Source organism: Mobula hypostoma, chromosome 5 (assembly GCF_963921235.1).
Source record: "Mobula hypostoma chromosome 5, sMobHyp1.1, whole genome shotgun sequence".
NCBI classification, from domain to species: domain Eukaryota; kingdom Metazoa; phylum Chordata; class Chondrichthyes; order Myliobatiformes; family Myliobatidae; genus Mobula; species Mobula hypostoma.
Window position 1 is genome coordinate 49,845,113 of NC_086101.1, and position 14,495 is coordinate 49,859,607.

The following is a 14,495-nucleotide window of genomic DNA, read 5'->3' on the forward strand; positions in this document are numbered from 1 at the left end:
TCTTACAATATAAATATTAGTTATTTATTTCTGAAACAGGACAAAGATTGGATAGACAAATGACATAATAACACCTGGCAGTTTCAGGAGTACAAAATAACATTTTGCTCACAATACAGTTTTGACATGTACACTGGGTGAGAAATGTACAAGGTCCATTAGTGGTCTGGTTAATGAACTGTCTGCTAAGTACTTGAATAAGCTCAACTATCTGTTATGCAATGCCTTGTACCAGAATATGGTCCAGAAATCTTTTACTGGGTCAACCAAATCAAAGTTAATATACTCAAACTAGTCTGATCCCTGCATACTTAAATTCATGTTTTATGTTAGTAACAAATTACAATTAAAAATATTAGTTTTACCTGATTTAATGCTTCATAACCAGACTGTACACTGATATTAAAGCTTTCTTCACTATCACCATCATCAGATTTAGAAAGAATGTTATTGATGTGGTGAAAAACATTACTCTGATGAAGGAATTGATGATCAGATTGCTTGAATTTCAGACTCCAGCATCTGTGTACAAAATGAACAAATATTAACAGAGGGATGCTTGAAATTTGAAGACAATCACATATTAGGGGTGGGGATGGATGCACAGAGAAATAATCAGGAATACTGATTTTTCAAAGAACTACGGATTTGACTGTTATATCTGGTCTGTACTAAGTACTCTTCAATTGTAATACAACTTAAGCTTATTGACTGTCAACTTTCTGGGCAACATGTATTTTTTGTCAAGGAATTCATGCATTCAAAGCAGCCAAACAATGTAAATTTTTTCCTACACTTCCTAGCTCACAAGCAAATGTAGTAATGAACTCTCAACCCAGCAGTCCTCAAATTTAAAACTGATAAAATTAGAGCCATACACTCACACTAGGAATTAAATAAACAATCCAGAATCTGGGAGAACACACATCGAAACTTCATATGCCCACTTTTTCTGCTGGTACAAGCTGTCTTGAATAGCAATATGCCAACTCTGCATATGTTAAATAATCTCTGTTCCCAGTTCTACTTCCAGATTTCCAGGATTAAAACAAAAAATGTATGTACTAAATAAAACATTTAAGTATTCATATTTCATCTTAATATGATTCTTTTTTTTTGCATATTTTTAGCCTGAGCTGAAATATATTTTCACATGAAGTTAATACATTTTGAAACATTAAAGGTTTATAAAGTAACCCCAACAGAACCCCAGTGGCAAAAGACACCAGGATTAAAACGCTGATCAAAATATTGCCCTGATTTATTAAATAACAGCATAAACCAGCATTCTGAAAGACATAGATTAAACAAGGACAATGGCATTGAGTTTAAAGAATGTGCCTGACTCACAAATTAATACTTTGTTGAAAGTTTCAGTATATTAGTGTTACAACTTGAGTAATGAAAATTTACCCTTACAAAATTCACATTTCATTTAAAATTCGAAATAAAAAAATCCTCTTATGGAATGTGAAAAAAAAAACTCAAAATGCAAAAGAAATTTGTGTCAATTTGGTCAAGTGTTTGCACCAAGGATACAGATGGTTTTCCCATCAGTAATACAAAGGGCACTCTGTTGTGCCGTACTCGTACATTTGAGTTCAGCAAAAGCTTCAAGGGTATCAGGAGACCAACATTCAGAGAAAGTATGAGAGAGTTTATTTGCAAACAAGAAGGCGCCAGTATATAATGCTCCCTCGGTCACCATCTTCCAAATACCAAACAAAAATAGCTCTTTCACTTTTACGTCTGTTTTTCACCTTAATGTGTGTTTCTGGGACTGTTAGAGCCTGCGATATACAGTTTGGAGATTGTTTGAGCGATCCAGCAATTTACTGGCACTGAGAAGATTCGTGCGTACTCGGGACGGCCTCAATACAAAGAAACTTTGAGATGGGGCATGAGCTGATGTTTGATTCCATTCAGCCATTTAAATTGTCTATTGCTGATTAAAGTGTTGAGAAGACAGACATTGAGCTGAATGGAAAAGGCGTGCGAGAGTGTCAGTGCCACCTGCTTGCCTTTCGATGAATGTTGGTGAAGTTGGAGGATGGTATTGTGGTTCTGCATTTATGGATTGGACTATTGCTGTTATGGACTATGAATTTCAACAGACTTATGGTTTTTATACTGTGTTTGTTTTAGTAACCTGTTCCTTTTTCATTTTGTTGTACGAGGGGAGGGTGTTTCGACGTTGATGTTCTGTTAGTCTTTTGTGCTGAAGGGGTATTTTTTTGGGTGGGTCAGTGTTCCTGTTCCATTCTGTGTGGGGGGAGGGGTTTTGATGGGGTTAATGATTTTTGTATGGGGGGTGGGCTTGATGTTTCTCTCTGAATGACTTTTTTTTTGTTTGTGGCTATATGGAAAAATACAAATTTCAGAGTGTGTATGAATACATGTTTTGATAATAAATGAACCTTGAAGTAAATGCAACTGCAGAGCTAGATTGGAATGATAAGTGTTGCTCGAGCAGAATCACATCTCTTAAATTTGCCTACTTGGTTGACTCCAGCTAAATCCAGTATCAATGATTGCAAGACTACAGTAGCAATTTAAATTTGATGACTCAAGATACTTCAGTATACCTTCAAATGATGTTCTTTTAAAATAAATAACTCCTCACCCACAAGCAAAGTGATAGTGACACACTTGCAACTTTAGTAAATGCTTAAATTCTAAATATGTGAAGACCGTGTATCAGAATCAAACAAAAACTCGTCTTTATCCATTTCCCTGTAATGTTCAGTGGAAAGTAAAACATAAAAGTTAATTTGCCAAATTCTCACTGCTACTGTTAGATTGTTGAAATCAATTATAACACTTCAATTGCTGTTCAAACGGATGCCTGATAATTAAAGACCATGAATTGAAACACATATCTTTTGTATTCATGACCTGGTACTGCATTAGGAAATACAGTGGCATGCAAACGTTTGGGCACCCCGGTCAAAATTTCTGTTATTGTGAATAGTTAAGTGAGTAGAAGATGAACTGATCTCCAAAAGTCATAAAGTTAAAGATGAAACATTCTTTTCAATATTTTAAGCAAGATTAGTGTATTATTTTTGTTTTGTACAATTTTAGAGTGAAAAAAAGGAAAGGAGCACCATGCAAAAGTTCGGGCACCCCAAGAGATTTGAGCTCTCAGATAACTTTTACCAAGGTCTCAGACCTTAATTAGCATGTTAGGGCTATGGCTTGTTCACAGTCATGGTTAGAAAAGGCCGGGTGATGCAAATTTCAAAGCTTTTTAAATACCCTGACTCTTCAAACCATGTCCCAACAATCAGCAGCCACGGGCTCCTCTAAGCAGCTGCCTAGCACTCTGAAAATTAAAATAAATGCAGGAGAAGGTTATAAGAAGATAGCAAAGCGTTTTCAGGTAGCTGTTTCCTCAATTCGTAGTGTAATTAAGAAATGGCAGTTAACAGGAACGGTGGAGGTCAAGTTGAGGTCTGGAAGACCAAAAAAACTTTCCGAGAGAACGGCTCGCAGGATTGCTAGAAAGGCAAAACCCCCGTTTGACTGCAAAAGACCTTCAAGAAGATTTAGCAGGTTCTGGAGTGGTGATGCATTGTTCTGTGCAGTGACTCCTGCACAAATATGACCTTTATGGAAGAGTCATCAGTAGAAAACCTTTCCTGCGTCCTCACCACAAAATTCAGCGGCAGACGTTTGCAAAGGAACATCTAAACAAGCTTGATGCATTTTGGAAACAAGTCCTATGGACTGATGAAATCAAAATAAAACTTTTTGGCCGCAATGAGCAAAGGTATGTTTGGAGAAAAAAGGGTTAAGCACAGGGGTGGATCAATAATGAATTAGGCCTGTGTTGCAGCCAGTGGCATGGGGTAGAGGGAAGAATTAATTCAATTAAATACCAGCAAATTCTGGAAGCAAACATCACACCGTCTGTTTAAAAAAAAAGCTGAAGATGAAAAGAGGATGGCTTCTACAACAGGATAATGATCCTAAACACACCTCAAAATTCATAATGGAATACCTCATGTGATGAGAATACACATAAAATTAAGATGTTTGCTGGCCTGGGTTAGCATCAGTGACATCAGCAAGTGGTCTGCCACCTGCCCTCAGGGGAACGAGAGATAAGGAACAATGGAGCAGCGTCTGGAGATGTGTAATGAAGGGACAGGAGAGAGAGCTGTCTGGAGCGGCTCCCCCTTTGAACCCTGAACTGTTTGAAGTGGTGGACAGGCGATGCCCCAGCAGGGGTATAAAAAGGGACCGGTTCGCTAAGGCAGGACACACACGCCACCCGAGGTAACGAGACCCTGGAAGCAGTACGCCTCTCACGAGTCGGTGGGAAGTACCAGAGAACGGCCAGGGTGGAAAGGTACGATCAGCGGGAACCCGGTGTGTGTCCGCCCTTGCCTGGGTGCCGGGTTCACTGCAGAGGATCGACCGCATCTGGAGGAGGGGTCACAGTCGGTGACCTCAGGTGACATCACCAAGGACCTGCCCAAAAGCTGCTTGTGAGCCATATCTCCGGTCTGTGAGTGAAGCCGTGTCTGAATGATCAGTTGTTCCTGTTCCCTCTCTCTCTCCCCCCACGTTGTCCATCGCCATGGCAGCAATTACTGCGAACTGAACTACTAAACTGGACTGAACTTTGAGTCACTTTGAAATTTGGTCATTTACCCCTAGACAATGATAGAACTTGATTGATGCTGTTATCTTAATTCTGTGCACATGTGTGTTTATCATCGCTGAACTGTTGCATTTATTATCCTTTCGATTACTGTGTTGCTTGTTTCTTTAATGAAACTTTCTTAGTTCTAGTACTCCAGACTCCAACTGAGTGATCCATTTCTGCTGGTTTGGCAACCCAGTTACGGGGTACGTAACACTCACGAGGCACAAGCTGAAGGTTTTGCCATGGCCCTCACAGTCCCCCAACCTAAACATCATCGAAAATCTGTGGATAGACCTCAAAAGAGCAGTGCACGCAAGATGGCCCAAGAATCTCACAGAACTAGAAGCCTTTTGCAAGGAAGAATGGGCAAAAATCCTCCAAGCAAGAATTGAAAGACTCTTAGCTGGCTACAGAAAGCGTTTATAAGCTGTGATACTTGCCAAAGGGGCTGTTACTAAGTAATGACCATGCAGGTTGCCCAAACTTTTGCTTAGGGCCCTTTTCCTTTTTTGTTATTTTGAAACTGTAAAAGACGGAAATAAAAAAAGTAATCTTGCTTAAAATGTTAAAGAAATGTGTCATCTTTAACTTTATGCCTTTTGGAAATCAAGTCATCTTTTAATCGCTTAGCTATTCACAGTAACAAAAATTTTGACCAGGGGTGTACAAACTTTTGCATGTCACTGTATACTTAACAGCTGCAGCATGGAGTTCTGATTATTGGTATTGAACCACAAAACTCTTACAGGTCAGGCAATTACAAGACTTGACCAGTAGCATGTGAATCTTATATTATCCCACAAAATATGACTTTGGAATGATTTTGCAAACCAAGTTAAAATGATTTGAAATTTCCTACTGAAGAATTCATGCAAAATTAAAATTTTATATTTAGATCTAAAATTATTGGCCAAAAAAGTGAAATTCAAATTGTTATTACCCATTTTTGTATACAATCCCTGAAATTACATAAAGGAAGTAATTTAATTCTATCAGTAGAAGAGCAATAACCTACCGTAGAGCCATCTGTTGCAGTGAACTGCCACTGGGGAGTGACATCATTAAGTCTGAAATAGTTTGCAGGAGGCGGTGGAAAGTCTGAGGTAAAGGATGAGCTGCTTCCCCAGCAATCACAATATCAGACAATGGATGCTCACATACTCCAGTATCTTTCTCCTTAGTTATAACAAGAATAATGGCAATTAGTGGCTTCAACATAGAAAATTATAGAAACATAGAAAACCTACAGAACAATACAGGCCCTTCGGCCCACAAAGTTGTGCCAAACATGTCCCCACCTTAGAAATTACTAGGCTTACCCATAGCCCTCTATTTTTCTAAGCTCCATGTACCTATCCAAAAGTCTCTTAAAAGACCCGATCGTACCTGCCTCCACCACTGTTGCCAGCAGCCCATTCCACGTACTCAACACTCTCTGTATAAAAAACTTACCCCTGACATCTCCTCTGTACCTACTCCCCAACACCTTAAGCCTGTGTCCTCTTGTGGCCAGCATTTCAGCCCTGGGAAAAAGCCTCTGACTATCCACATGATCCATACCTCTCATCATCTTATACACCTCTATCAGGTCACCTCTCATTCATCCTCCGTCTCTCCAAGGAGAAAAGGTCAAGTTCACTCAACCTATTCTCACAAGGCATGCTCCCCAATCCAGGCAACATCCTTGTAAATCTCCTCTGCACACTTTCTATGGTTTCCACATCCTTTCTGTAGTGAGACGACCAGAACCGAGCACAGTACTCCAAAGTGGGGTCTGACCAGGGTCCTATACAGCTGTAACATTACCTCTCAGCTCCCAAATTCAATTTCATGATTGATAAAGGCCAATACACCATATGCTTTCTTAACCACAGAGTCAACCTGCGCAGCTGCTTTGACCGTCCTATGGACTCGGACCCCAAGATCCCTCTGATCCTCCACACGGCCAAGAGTCTTACCATTAATGCTGTATTCTGCCATCATATTTGACCTACCAAAATGAACCACTTCACTTATCTGGGTTGAACTCCATCTGTCACTTCTCAGCCTAGGTTTGCATCCTATCAATGTCCCGCTGTAACCTCTTTGACAGCCCTCCACACTATCCACAACACCCCCAACCTTTGTGTCATCAGCAAACTTACTAAGCCATCCCTCCAATTCCTCATCCAGGTCTTTTATAAAAATCACAAAGAGTAAGGGTCCCAGAACAGACCCCGGAGGCACACCACTGGTCACTGACCTCCATGCAGAATATGACCTGTCTACAAACACTCTTTGCCTTCTGTGGGCAAGCCGGTTGTGGATCCACAAAGCAATGTCCCCTTGGATCCCATGCCTCCTTACTTTCTAAATAAGCCTTGCATGGGGCATCTTATCAAATGCCTCGCTGAAATCCATACACACTACATCTACTGCTTTTCCTTCATCAATGTGTTTAGTCACATCCTCAAAAAATCTAATCAGGCCCGTAAGGCACGACCTGCCCTTGACAAAGCCATGCTGACTATTCCTAATCATATTATACCTCTCCAAATGTTCATAAATCCTGCCTCTTAGGATCTTCTCCATCAACTTACCAACCACTGAAGTAAGACTCATTGATCTATAATTTCCTGGGCTATCTCTACTCCTTTTCTTGAATAAGGGAACAACATCCACAACCCTACAATCCTCCGGAACCACTCCTGTCCCCATTGATGATGCAAAGATCATTGCCAGAGGCTCAGCAATCTTCTCCCTCGTCTCCCACAGTAGCCTGGGGTACATCTCATCCAGTCCCAGCGACTTATCCAACTTGATGCTTTCCAAAAGCTCCAGCACATCCTCTTTCTTAATATCTACATGCTCAAGCTTTTCAGTCTGCTGCAAGTGCTCACTACAATCACCAAGATCCTTTTCCATAGTGAATACTGAAGTATTCATTCAGTATTCTGCTACTTCCTCCGGGTCCATACATACTTTCCCCACTGTCACACTTGATAGGTCCCATTCTTTCATGTCTTATCCTTTTGCTCTTCACATACTATTACTTTCAATCTAGCAACAACATTTCTCAAATTTTATTATCTTCCAGGGAAGAGATACTCAGCACCAATCTTAATGGTACCCCTGGTACAAAAGAATATAGATCAGATTAAAAGTTAGCTTGGCAGATAGAATTTCATCATGGCTAATGCACTGGTGCCCGAGTTTGGGAAGTCAAATAAGGGCAGGACATTTACAGTAAATAGTAGGGCTCAATGGATGAGCACTTAGGATTCAAGTCCATAGGTCTTTGAAAGTGGCGACATTGGTGGGGTTTTTAAGACAGATATGACATGCTTGCTTGAAGTATATACAGGAAGTTTTATTTGTAGTTCTGGTCATTGCGTTGTAGGAAGGATACAATTGTGTGGAGAAATGATTCACCAGGGTGTGCTATGGATTGGTAGATTTTAGCGATATGTAGAGATTGGTTATGCTGAGCTTGTTTTTCCTTGAAAATGAGGCTGAGAGATGACCTGATAGAAAGATAAATTGGATACATAAAATCTTTTCCCCATTTTCATAATACTAAGAATAAGAGACATAGGTTTGAGGGTCAGAGAAAAGCGTTATACGGGGGATCAGAGTTGGTGGTAGGCATTTAGACAGGAATTTGAATAGGCATGACATAAGAGTGATACAAACCAAATGCAGACAAACAGAATTAGTATTAATAGGCAAAATGATTGACATAGCTCATTCTAAGCTGGCTCCTGAAGTTTTTGAACAATTTACAATTAAATTACAAATGAAGGTTATTTGTTAGGTGAACTGGTAGCAGAAAAAAAGGGTAAAATACTGTAAATGCATATTGTTAAAACAACCCTCATAAACCACACATTTATAGCCTGGGAGAACCATTTAATGCACGACGGTAGAGGGCCCCTGGCTTTGTACACCCTTTATTTGGTGCCTAATTTGTCAGTACCTAGACCTTATAAGTGACTGTAGTTGTCACTTGTACTTCAGTGTTCATTTGTGAACAGATACTTACACTAAGGGGTGCACTGAAGCCAAAAAAAAAATCAAGGAATTTTATTTGCAAGGCAGAATCCCAATGCACTACTAATTTCTGTTGCTTTTTCCCAAAGTCCATTTTATCTCAGAGCAAAAGTTTAATACAGCCAAGCTAATGAGTTGAATTTTTTTTTAAGCTTACAGCAAGACAACAATGCTACCTATTGACCTTGAAGAAAGCAGCTTAAAACAAACATAGTCAAGCGCTTTCTTTGCAAGCTCAGTTGAACTAAAACTCAAAATGATCCTGAGCACTGGGGGCAGTGATGTCATTAAAATAGTTGAGTAGCCAATTGTGTTGAAGAATTCGCTCATTCAGCTAAAGACAATCAGCATTTTTTTTTAAGTCAACCAATATAGAGGGCAAAATAGTAATTGGAATACACAAGACAAAAATGAAACATCACACATCTCAAAGATCAAAAGTTCAAAGTAAATTTATTATCAAGTACATATGTGTCAGCATATACAATAGTGAGAATCATTTTCTTGCAGGCATACTCAAATCCACAATAGAAAAGTAACTATAAAGGAATCAATGAAAAACACACCAACTTTGGCATTCAACCAGTATCCAAAAGAAAACAAACTGCAAATGCAAATCAAAACAATAATAAATAAGCAATAAATATTGAGAACATGAGATCCTTGAAAATGAGTCCCTAGGTTGTGGGAATATTTCAATGATGAGGCAAAAGTTGAATGAAGTTATCCTCTTTGGTTCAAGAACCTGATGGTTAGAGGTAGTAACTGTTCCTGAACCTGGCGGTGCAAGTCCTGGTAGCAGCAGCGAGAAGAGAGCATGTCCTGGGTATGGTTGGGAGGGTGGAGGGGGGTCCTTGAGGATGGATGCTGCTTTCCTGCAACAATGCTCTGTGTAGATGTGCTCAATGGTGGGGAAGGTTTTACTTGTGATGGACTGGACTGGACTGTAACCACTACTCTTTGCAGGATTTTCCATTCAAGGGTACTGATTTTTCCATATCAGGGTGTGATGCAGCATGTCTATACACTCTTCATTACACATCTATAAAAACTTGTCGCAGTTTCAGATGCCGTGCCAAATCTTCGCAAACACCTAGGGAAGTAGAGGCAGTGCCGTGCTTTCTTCATAAGTGATGGGCACTGGACAGGTCCTCTCAAATGATAACACTGAGGAATTCAAGGTTGCGACCCTCTCCACCTCTGATCCTCTGATGAAGACTGGCTCAAGGATGTCTGGCTCCCCCCACCTGAAGTCAATATATCAGCTCCTTAGTCTTGCTGACATTGAGCAAGAGGTTGATGTTGTGGCACCATTCAGCCAGATTTTCAATCTCCCTCCTATACACTGATTTCTCACCACCTTTAATTCGGCCTACGATAGTGGTGTCATCATCAAACTTAAATATAACATTGGGACTGTACTTAGCCAGGAACAATGCCCTATGAGTTACACCTAGAACTATTCAGCTGAGGGAATTGCCATCCACATGAAAGTGCTTTTTGTTTAAGGGCAAGAGCGCTTGCTTATTCAACATGTTAAAACTCAAACCTTATATATCCAAGCATACAGCAACTATTTCAGGGTGTTTTGCAGTGAGACTAGATTGTAAATAATTAAAAGAATTTATTCTCTTATTTCCTTTGATTAAAACTGAAGACAGCCGAGTGTCTTACTCATTGCAAGAGGCAGATACACTGACATCAACTTATGGATATCCACATCAAAAACAGTAATGTGCAATGATTCTGAAGTCCTATCAGTTCAGAGAATACAAATTACATTACTTTTGCATCAATTTCAACAGTGAAATATGGAGTAACAATATGAGGGAGGAACTTAGTAGGTCAAGCAGCGTCTGTGAGGGATCTATCAATGCTTCTGTGGTTGAAACCTTGCATTAGGACAGTTGTATTTCTCATTTCGTCTGGTGCAAATACATTAAAATCCTGCAATATTTAACTAACCTGTTCTCCATTCTCTTTGTTCACTTTGTTATCATCAACTTCTTCATCTTCAGATTCCAAGGGAGCTGGAGTCAGAGATGCCACAAACTGCCAGAGAACATCATGGAGAGCAGTTGTCTGAATTACACTGCACAACAACCAATTGAAGGCCTGTTCAAATGGAAGAAAAAACACACAAAATTAAGGTTTTGTTCATTCAGTAAAACTTCAAAGTATTGATTAAATGAAACTAGTATAATACCTTAACCATAAGTGTTGATCATTTATACAAACCCCATTTCCAGAAAAGTTGGGATATTTTCCAAAATGCAATAAAAACAAAAATCTGTGATATGTTAATTCACGTGAACCTTTATTTAACTGACAAAAGTACAAAGAAAAGATTTTCAATAGTTTTACTGACCAACTTAATTGTATTTTGTAAACATACACAAATTTAGAATTTGATGGCTGCAACACACTCAACAAAAGTTGGGACAGAGGCATGTTTACCATTGTGTTACATCATCTTTCCTTTTAATAACACTTTTTAATCGTTTTGGAATTGAGGATACTAATTGTAGTAGATTTGCAATTGGAAATTTTGTCCATTCTTGCTTGATATAAGACTTCAGCTGCTCAAAAGTCCGTGGTCTCCGTTGTCTGATTCTCCTCTTCATGATGCATCATACATTTTCAATAGGAGATAGATCTGGACTGGCAGCAGGCCAGTCAAGCACACGCACTCTGTGTCTACAAAGCCATGCTGTTGTAACCCGTGCAGAATGCGGTCTGGCATTGTCCTGCTGAAATAAGCACAGATGTCCCGGGAAGAGACGTCGCCTTGAAGGCAACATATGTCTCTCTAAAATCCTAATATACGCCTCAGAGTCAATGGTACCTTCACATACATGCAACTCACCCATGCCGTGGGCACTGATGCACCCCCATACCATCACAGTGCAGATATACTTTTGCACCTTTCGCTGATAACAATCTGGATGATCGTTTTCATCTTTGGCACGGAGAACTCGACGACCGTTTTTTCCGAGAACTAGCTGAAACGTGGACTCATCTGACCACAGCACACGGTTCCACAGTCTTTTGGTCCATCTGAGATGAGCTTGGGCCCAGAGAGCTCGCCGGCGTTTTTGCATAGAGTTGATGTATGGCTTTCTCATTGCGTAATACAGTTTCCAGTTGCACTTCTGGATGCAGCGACGGACTGTGTTGAGTGACAATGGTTTTCCGAAGTACTCCTGCGACCAGGTGGCTATAGTTGTCACAGTAGCATGACTTTTCTTGCACTTTTCAATCTTATTTTAACTCTGTCCCAACTTTTGTTGAGTGTGTTGCAGCCATCAAATTCTAAATTTGTGTATATTTACAAAATACAATTAATTTGGTCAGTAAAACTATTGAAAATCTTTTCTTTGTACCTTTGTCAGTTAAATAAAGGTTCACGTGAATTAACACATCACAGATTTTTGTTTTTATTGCATTTTGGAAAATATCCCAACTTTTCTGGAAATGGGGTTTGTACTTACCCAGTGAGAACATTAACTACATGCTGTTGAATGCAAAAAGTTCAAGCAGACATAATGAATGAAAAGAGTGATCATTATACTGACCTCCAGAGCAAACACTCTGCAAGCAGATTTCCTTAGGGCATGTCTCATTGCCATTTCCAACCCTTCTAAATCATGGTGCTGGATGACAAATGCTAGAACAGGCCACTGGAAATTTCTTTCTCCCTTGGGCAGAGAACTATGAGCCGAGATCAGACGAGAGAGCTCAGGAGATGGATGCCGAAGGAGAGATGACCCCACTTCTACTCGAGAAGAAAATTTAGTAACTAAAATGTTTAAACATAAATAAAACACAATGACATTTTTCAATTCTGCTTACTTTAATACACGTCCTTCTAAACTTGCAATGACTTGCTATGATCAATCCAAACTTTGATTAAATGTGTTGACAAGAATTACACTACTGTTGCATGGTGAACCAAACTAATTGAAAAAGTACAGTTCCTACTATCCAACACAGCTCTGAACCTCCCACAGATCTACCAGTTTGCTACCAAGTCTTTCTTACCGTGGCTTCTACCCTGAGACTTCGATTCACAAGCAGGCCAAGCTTGAGGAACACATCTTTCAACAACACGGCCTTTCAGACAGTCCAAGAATTTTAGACTGACATTTCCAGTTCCATTATTTTCTTGATTCATCTTTTATTTGTCCAATTAGCATTTTTATAGCACTATCCTTTTTAGTAGCTAACTTCTCTGCAGACCTCTCCCTTTGTTTTTCTCTTTATTGCATCTATTGTTTTATCTACTTTTCCCTGGTTTAAAATGAATCCAAAAATGTTAATGGTTCCTTCCAGACTGCTCCTGACCCAGATATTCCAGCATTTTGTTTTCATTTTCAGATATTTAAGGAATTGCAGTTTGTGACAATAAACTGTGATTTTATTGGATAACATAAACAAATCCAGTAACAGTCTTGAAGAATCACCAGAAGCTCCAAGTATCAATGTCAAATAGAGTTAAATATATGATCATTGTACGAAAAGAAAAATTAAACAGAGCTTCATACATCTAGATGCTCAAGCAGATGTTTAAGAAAAATATACCAGAACTAAATGTTCCAACCAACAACCCACAAAAATTTCCTTGACTGTTTCCAAACTCACTCCAAATTCTGTTTGCTATTTAATTTTGTCATTGAGCCTATTTTGATGAAAGGTCCAAATGAATTCCTTACAGCAACATCTGATGCCCTGCAACTCAGTGTTTGATGTGTGTGTTCTGCTACAACCTAAATCTAATCTGAAACGATCAACATTTGTTTTAATTATTTCATCAATATGATTCAGTATTAAATACCAAGCACACACCATCTCATAGGGTCCTAGTCAAAATGCCTTTTTGAATCTGTTTTCCCACAGATCATATAGCCTTTTTCTGCCTCGTTACTCTGCAATATTTTTGTTTTCTGATAAGTTTAGCACAATTACTAGTTTTTAGCTATCACTTTGCTTTCAACACTAAGGAAATACACCTACAAAATTAAAATGCCTATTCACATATGCAAAAGATCTTATGCCAAAAATCATTGCTTAATTCACATGCAAGATAAATTGTTATTAAATGCTGGTTCTTTGAGTTTTGGAATCACAAACTTCTGAATAATAGTGCATATACCCCGAACTATGAAGTAATTGTGTATAAACACATAAATAACAGAAAACATTATTAGCCTTTCTTATTAGACACAATATATACTCTTTAGGTTGTGTACGTTAGCTCATCACCAAGCTGCTAATTACCACTGAGAGAGAGCATTTTATGCATCTTTGAGGTAAGAAACACAATAATTTCTGCATTATCACAATAGCCTCAGAATTGCCTGACCTGCATCACCACTGTTGACTCTGCGCCTGGGAATAGCTTTCACCCGGGCAGGTGACGTTGAGTGTTGTTTGTCGTACTCTGATGCAACAACTGAGTAAGATCGTTGGAAGACATTGCGCTTTGTTGTATCATTTTCCATTATAGGACTTGTTTCAAGACTATAAAAAGGTAGAATCAATGTACCATCAAAAATAACACAATAATATGCACAGAGGTTCATGACACTCAATCAGATGTAATGAATAAACAACTTTACTATGGACGTACCTGGGAGGCATTGATTTCAGATTAGTTTCAGGCTCATCAAAGACATGAGGGCAAGCATCTGGTGTGACTGAAATGTATGGTGCTGGTACAGAGGTGGAACGAAGATATCTCATTTCATCTTGGAAAAGGTGATCGTCATGGTAGCCAGCAAAGTTTTCTGAATGTTGTCTATTTGGCAAAGTT

The 14,495-nt window shown here is 39.2% G+C and overlaps 1 protein-coding gene across 17 annotated transcripts in view; it reads right to left on the reverse strand.

The window, feature by feature from the left end:
• mycbp2 (MYC binding protein 2) overlaps positions 1–14,495 on the reverse strand; it is a 227,685-nt gene that overhangs the window by 38,109 nt on the left and 175,081 nt on the right. For 14 of the 17 annotated variants that reach the window (XM_063048481.1, XM_063048475.1, XM_063048480.1 and 11 more), the window contains 6 exons: positions 14,313–14,480; positions 14,046–14,203; positions 12,259–12,482; positions 10,649–10,798; positions 5,670–5,830; positions 366–522 (listed from right to left, as the gene is read on the reverse strand). In XM_063048481.1, coding sequence (XP_062904551.1) covers positions 366–522; positions 5,670–5,830; positions 10,649–10,798; positions 12,259–12,482; positions 14,046–14,203; positions 14,313–14,480 — 1,018 coding nt within the window. The remainder of the gene's footprint in view (positions 1–365; positions 523–5,669; positions 5,831–10,648; positions 10,799–12,258; positions 12,483–14,045; positions 14,204–14,312; positions 14,481–14,495) is intronic. The other 3 variants (XM_063048487.1, XM_063048478.1, XM_063048477.1) reach the window with 1 other exon arrangement.